The sequence below is a fragment of the Sphaeroforma arctica genome (assembly GCF_001186125.1).
Source record: "Sphaeroforma arctica JP610 unplaced genomic scaffold supercont1.477, whole genome shotgun sequence".
Lineage (NCBI taxonomy): Eukaryota > Ichthyosporea > Ichthyophonida > Sphaeroforma > Sphaeroforma arctica.
Genome location: NW_014040081.1, coordinates 62,500 through 68,516, shown reverse-complemented (window position 1 = coordinate 68,516; position 6,017 = coordinate 62,500). Strand labels below are relative to the sequence as shown.

Below are 6,017 nucleotides of genomic sequence, written 5' to 3'. Positions count from 1 at the left end.
CTACACAGTTATTAAATAGTTGCCACGGATTGAGTGCGCTACATCAAATCAAACTTGTTTCAGTAAACTACTGACCAATCAAAACTAAACCTCTATGGCAATCATGTGTGTTTGAATTTTGATACTCAAATTTCGAAGCTCTAGGCCAATGAGGCTGTGCGTAGATGGCGACTCGGCCACTCGGGACTTGGAACCTAAAATTTGTTTTATGTGAAGTTACTATATTAGTTATAAAGATTAATGCTTATAGCAGTAACTCATAGCGCTGTGTATCTGACTTGCAATTTTCAGTTGTAGTAGTCGACAAGGTTGAGACTATGAGTCCCAAAAGGCAGATGTAAGCTAACTCGCGCTATGGAAGCACAAGAGATACTTGTGTCCTAAGTATTTATTTACCTTGATTCTTGAGAAACATCGGAAACCAATGCCGGCATTCAGGTCTAAACAACCAGGCAATTTTCCTTGGCATTCTGAATATAAAACTGGGGTCAACTTCAATTATCAATCATACGCTTTTAATAAGTATTATCACCACTTATTAAGCAGTCGGTGTCAATACTGATATATCCACTTAGTCCACTTCGTAGATATAGCAGCTTGTAACAAAATGCTGACCAATACTTTAGTATACTTCGTGGCTCTTGTCACCCCCCTTGTAGGACGGATGGCTGACGCGGCCCCTGCTTCTGGCGACTTTGAGCTTCCCTTGAAGGCTTTGGTGCTTGTGACAAAGGCTGAGCTGGCTTCCTATCCAGAGTGGATCCTAGACTCTATGCAGATGCCGTATGACATGATATACCTGATCGATGAAGCCACGTCCAAACCTAGTCAGGCAGCACAAGACCTACATAAGTATTTATATGATACTGCCGGAAATCCTATGTACAACTCAGTGGTCTTGGAGAACCTCCAGTTGGGATATGTGGCAGAAGTGGAGGGGGAAGAGGTGTTCCAGTCCGTATTAGACGCAGAGACGTGGGATGCGATCGATGAGATGTGTAGGCAGTACAAACTTCGCAAAGTGGTGCTTGCATCTTCATCATTGGCTGATGAAGCGCTTATTCCATATCCGGGTTTGGAACGTGGGTCATCCGAAGATGCGCTCATTGAGTTCTATGACAGCGACTATGCCAAAAGTCTGCTTTTGCATATCAAACAGGACTCTCAGTTCGTAATCGGTCAAGTCAGCGAATTTGTCCGTACAATTTACTGGTACTATCCTGCCACTTTGGCAAGTGACGCTACGCACATCAAGCCATTCATGAAAATGAAGCCCAGCTGTGCTGGCACTAACGAGGCCCGTGTGTTACAGCTGACCCAGGCTGCCAACTCTGACACTCCGTGCAAGGATATCGAATGGGTAGGAGGTTTCACCATGGAGAAGAACGGCGTAGAAGAAATGCACTTTCTTGTCAACAGCAACATCTATGGACAGCATGGTTTTGTTGTTTCCGATATATGGTTTACGTGGATGACTAGAGGCGTCTGGCCGGGTATGCGACGTGTGCCGTTAAACACACAAGTGGATGACTTTTTCCTGGCCACCGGTGTGTACAATTCAACACTTGATCGACAGGCGCTTGCCGAAGAGCCGGTCTATCGTACGAGTGGTACCGATATCGAGCTACTTACACAGTGGCAAGACATGTTCAATGAAGGACTACCCGAAAACTCGCGGTATGTCATGGAAATCGCCTTTAATGGGGCCGGCTGGTTTGACTTCGCAGACTTTCCCGACAGTTGCAACCCAGTCACCATTGAGAAACGTGATCACTTCTTCTGGGTATCTCACACATGGAGACATCTAGATATGTACTGCCCCTTCAGTGACTGTGCCACATATGGCCTCACAGCATACGAAGATGTCAAATTCGAGCTCGAGAAGAACAAGTGGATGGCCGAGAATGAGCTTTTCTTTGATATCAACGACCAAGATCTCGCCACCTACCCCACCTGGTCTGCAAAGTCTCTGGTCACACCACGTATTTCGGGCTTGAATCACACCGAGTCTATCCGCGCCATGTCGGACTTAGGTATCACATCAGCCGTGGGAGATAACTCACGACTTGATCTGATGCCCGATAACCCTTGGCATGGATTCCTTACCAAAGTAGCTGACGAATCGGGACGTCGCATTTTTGTCATCCCACGGTATGCTACTCGAGTGTACTTTGACGTATCCCTCCCTCTAGAGAGCGAGATGGAGCACGCCAGTATCTACGGCCCTAACTGCTATGGGAACCAACGCACAGAGGAGGTAACACACCCCTGGAAGTGCAATATCAAGACATTCAAATACACGCGTGACCTGGATATCACGGAGATCCTATCTATCGAAGCGTATGAAACAGGGCGTAATCTGCTGGCCTACCGCACTGACCCATACATGTTTCATCAGGCCAATCTTCGGTTCTTTGAATATGAAGGACGCGTGCAGTCACTGATCACCATGTGGATTGAGGCAGTGGCCGGCGAGTTCTTGAAGTACAAGGACCTACCGCTGTTCTCATTGAAACAAGACGACCTTCGCGAGTTCTATCAGCAACGTATGGACCGTGACGACTGCAACATCTCAGCCAAGTGGGTGTACAAGGGCAACAAGCCCGTGGAACTCAAAGTGACAGGCGACAAGGATTGCGAAGCCAAACTCACACGGGTGGAGAGTTCTGAATTCACCTTTGTCGATGCCGCATCGGAAGAGCACTACGGGTTCGATCGTACGCGTGACATCCCAATCAAAAAGAACGTTGACACCGTGCTGACTGTCGGACCTGCAAGTGCCGACAACAAGCAGCAAGCGCCACTGCCGTATCCTCCTGCCGTACGCCCTGTGACTGACTACGACCGACGTGATGATGCCAATTCGTTCGGGGCCTTCCAATCAGTGGCGGCCACCGAAGTGTTTGCGCTAGAGAAATACCTTAAAGACCTGCTGGTGGAGGAGTTGAAGTTCGTGCAAGAGTACCGAACTCAAACTGAAGCGGCTACATGCCGACCAAGCAATGATACGCTGGACGAAACATACTTCACGAAATTCGGCGATATGTCTTTGCCCGCAGCAGAGGCAAGGAACAAAAATAAGAAGTCTTGGTACAGAACAATGGAGGAAGAACAAGCTCAGCTAGAGAGCGAACTCACAGTAAGTTTATATGTTCTTTCACTTTGTTTATTGTTTAGGAAATGAGGTGTCACGTGCACTCATCTATATATCTTGCTCGTACACAGCACGACTTGCAGTAGCTCATAAAAGCATAGCACAGTATAACAGTGCGGTATTGCCGGCGGGTGCAGAATTGTGCAATCCGAGTTCTTCAATCGTATATCGGCCCTCATCCACCTTTCCTCCTACCCATTCACAGGCAAAAAGTACCGAGATCGATGACGCGACACCAGCCACCGTCGTCGATACCATTAAGAAGGATATTTCTAGCTCCGTCAGCAATATGGAGGACTGGGGAACCGGTATTCATAAGCAAGCGTACGAAAGTCTCAGAACGATCGCCACGGACTATAGCGCCAAGGGGGCGTGTTAGATTACCCCGCGGGTGTGCGAACTCATCTGTGTTGAGTCGCCCGTCCAGAACTGGCGCGGATTGGCGCGGTGCGCTCCTGCTAAACCCCGCGACGCGACATGAGCATCTGTACAATGATCTACTCAGATCATTTGGTTGTCAATGGGTCGCCGTAATAGTGCGAGGAGCTTCTAGGTGTAACCATATATCTGTCTGTACGAGATAAGAGCAGTCAGTATGGTACCCCCACGCCGCAGTGTATACGAGCGCCCAAGTTGAGGCATTCGGAATGAATAGCCCACAACCACATGGTTACAGCTTCTATAACCACATGATTACAGCTTTTATAACCACATGGTTACAGCTTCTATAACCACATGGTTACAGCATCTCTCGGCGACTGGCATGGTTCGATGCAAGGCAATAGAGTAGCTGCAGTGCTCTGCGTAAGGCGAGATTCACAGCATAGCATGTTAGTGTGTCACCGGTTGAGGTAGGGGTGTGCCAGTGCCTCTGAAGGCGTGGGGCGGTCCTGTATGTGATAAAGTATTTAAAGGGGTGTGAGTGGGTAGGTGTGGGTTAGTTTATTCTGCACACATGGAAGCTGACGTGCAGGGCGTTGTAGTAAGGCACTACGCAGTGAACGCTGGTCGACAACGAACCCTGCTATTGCGTGCCACTCCAAATGAGGCTGGACGTTATCATGGTAACTCTGCCACAGGAACATAGTACGAATTGTTTACAATTCAATAACTTAGTCAAACCCGGGAGCGTACGAATCTATGCACTGATTAATACCAATGTATCTTAACAGCGACACGAAGTCGCACGCTGGCAGGAAGCACGGTATCATAGTGGTATGCAATACAGCCCCGCGAAGCACTGGTCAGCATGAAAGACAAATAAAATACCAAGTGCACCTATTGTTTGACTACATACACACGTCCTGCGCCTAGCAATACTTGGTTTTAACGTACTGTGCATGCAAAGCCCGATTGAAATAGAGACATAGTCACACCACCAATGAATAATCAGGATCTCTATTAATGTCTGGTCACCGCCAGATTCACAGATACCTTCGGATTGTATTGAAGACACCATCGCAGTAGACTCACAGCCGAGTTCGACACCTTGTGGCTGTTCTCCGGATTTTCAAGACTCTCGAGACTGTCATGCGATTGAGTAGGGAAGGTGAATTGCTTGAGATCAAGAGTTTGCTGTAGTTAAGCGAAAATTGCCTAGCTGCTATAAGGTGCTGCGAAAGGCGTGCATGAGTTGGGTCGTATGTCAGAGACCGCAGCGCACAGGTTATACATGACCGCTGTTGTACTCCCGCGGCCCGACAACCGCGGACAGTACACAACCGTCTAAGGAGCGACACACACACACCCCCCACTGAACAGGATGCACCCGAGATCATAATCGCCATAAAACAACAACGTACAGATACTACAGTGGTATATCAACAAGTACACAACCGTCTAAGGAACGGCACACATACACACCCCACTGAACAGGATGCACCCGAGATCACAATCGCCATAAAACAACAATGTACAGATACTCCAGTGGTATATGAACATAGCAATAGGATATGTCCCACTCTACGGGTTCCGGCTACACCGATCCGATTTTTAAATATAGCACCTCGAGACTCACCCAGGCACGCTGACGTCTCGGTAAGCACTCAGTTCGTCTCGCCAGTTGAACGTCTCCCGGTTGTTCTTCTTGGCCATAGTCACTACCAGCTGTTCCAGGTACGCTGCGCAATCGGCGTAGCCTAGAAGCTGCATAGCGCAATGGGGCGGTTCGTGAAAGGGTGTATATATGATATACGCGAGATGAGCTCTGGGTGTGAGATCACATCGTGACCGCTTCTTCGTCCTTGTGATTCAGAGGCCGAATACTGCTATATGCTATGTCATACGCTCTATATTCATCGAGCCACTGCGTGTACAGTCGTGTGGGTGTCACCAGACAACAGCCATGCGTATGCACTTGTGCAGTTACTGTACCGAACATCACAACTATACGACCATGGATAATTTGTACCTCCCCGTTTGGTAATATGGCCATGATTCTCCATGCCTGATTGCTTTCGGAGAGAAGTGGGCAGAGGCTGAGTCTCTACTGATGTAAACGCCTCCGACGAAAGACTAGACTGAGTCGGATTGAGTTTCGGGAGCGTGTGTATAGGTGCAAACTATAGTAGGAATGTGCATGTGTTAAACAGAGCTGGCACCTCGAGGACAAAAGCGCCAACACGGGTACGTCTACGAACATTCAGTACTCGACCGCTGATGGGATCACGGCCCCTATACAAATACACCCACCGACCCGTGCCGCCACCCCTCAACCCATAACGCCTATGCCCTGCACAGTAAAGTGTACTGATAGTTGTGCTACTGTGATGGCTGTGTGGTGAATGTGCACGTAGAGTATTGCGAGCGACCCAGAACCTCAACTAAGATATGAAGTGAGCGGTTGTACTAGGCGAATACCATC

General features: G+C 48.5%; 2 protein-coding genes across 2 annotated transcripts in view; one reads left to right on the top strand and one right to left on the bottom strand.

The window, feature by feature from the left end:
• Positions 1–533: 533 nt before the first annotated feature.
• Positions 534–3,533, top strand: SARC_06605 (hypothetical protein; the record flags this gene model as incomplete). Its single annotated transcript, XM_014299490.1, has 2 exons — positions 534–3,139; positions 3,360–3,533. The coding sequence occupies exons 1-2, from the start codon at positions 608–610 to the stop codon at positions 3,531–3,533; spliced, it is 2,706 nt and encodes a 901-aa protein (XP_014154965.1). The 5' UTR covers positions 534–607.
• The window catches only part of SARC_06604 (CMGC/CK2 protein kinase), an 8,769-nt gene continuing 5,894 nt past the window's right edge, over positions 3,143–6,017 (bottom strand). The window contains exons 7-9 of the mRNA XM_014299489.1: positions 5,172–5,299; positions 4,589–4,679; positions 3,143–4,044 (exon numbers count right to left, since the gene is read on the bottom strand). Of these exons, the coding sequence (XP_014154964.1) occupies positions 3,994–4,044; positions 4,589–4,679; positions 5,172–5,299 (270 nt within the window). The 3' untranslated portion in view covers positions 3,143–3,993. The remainder of the gene's footprint in view (positions 4,045–4,588; positions 4,680–5,171; positions 5,300–6,017) is intronic.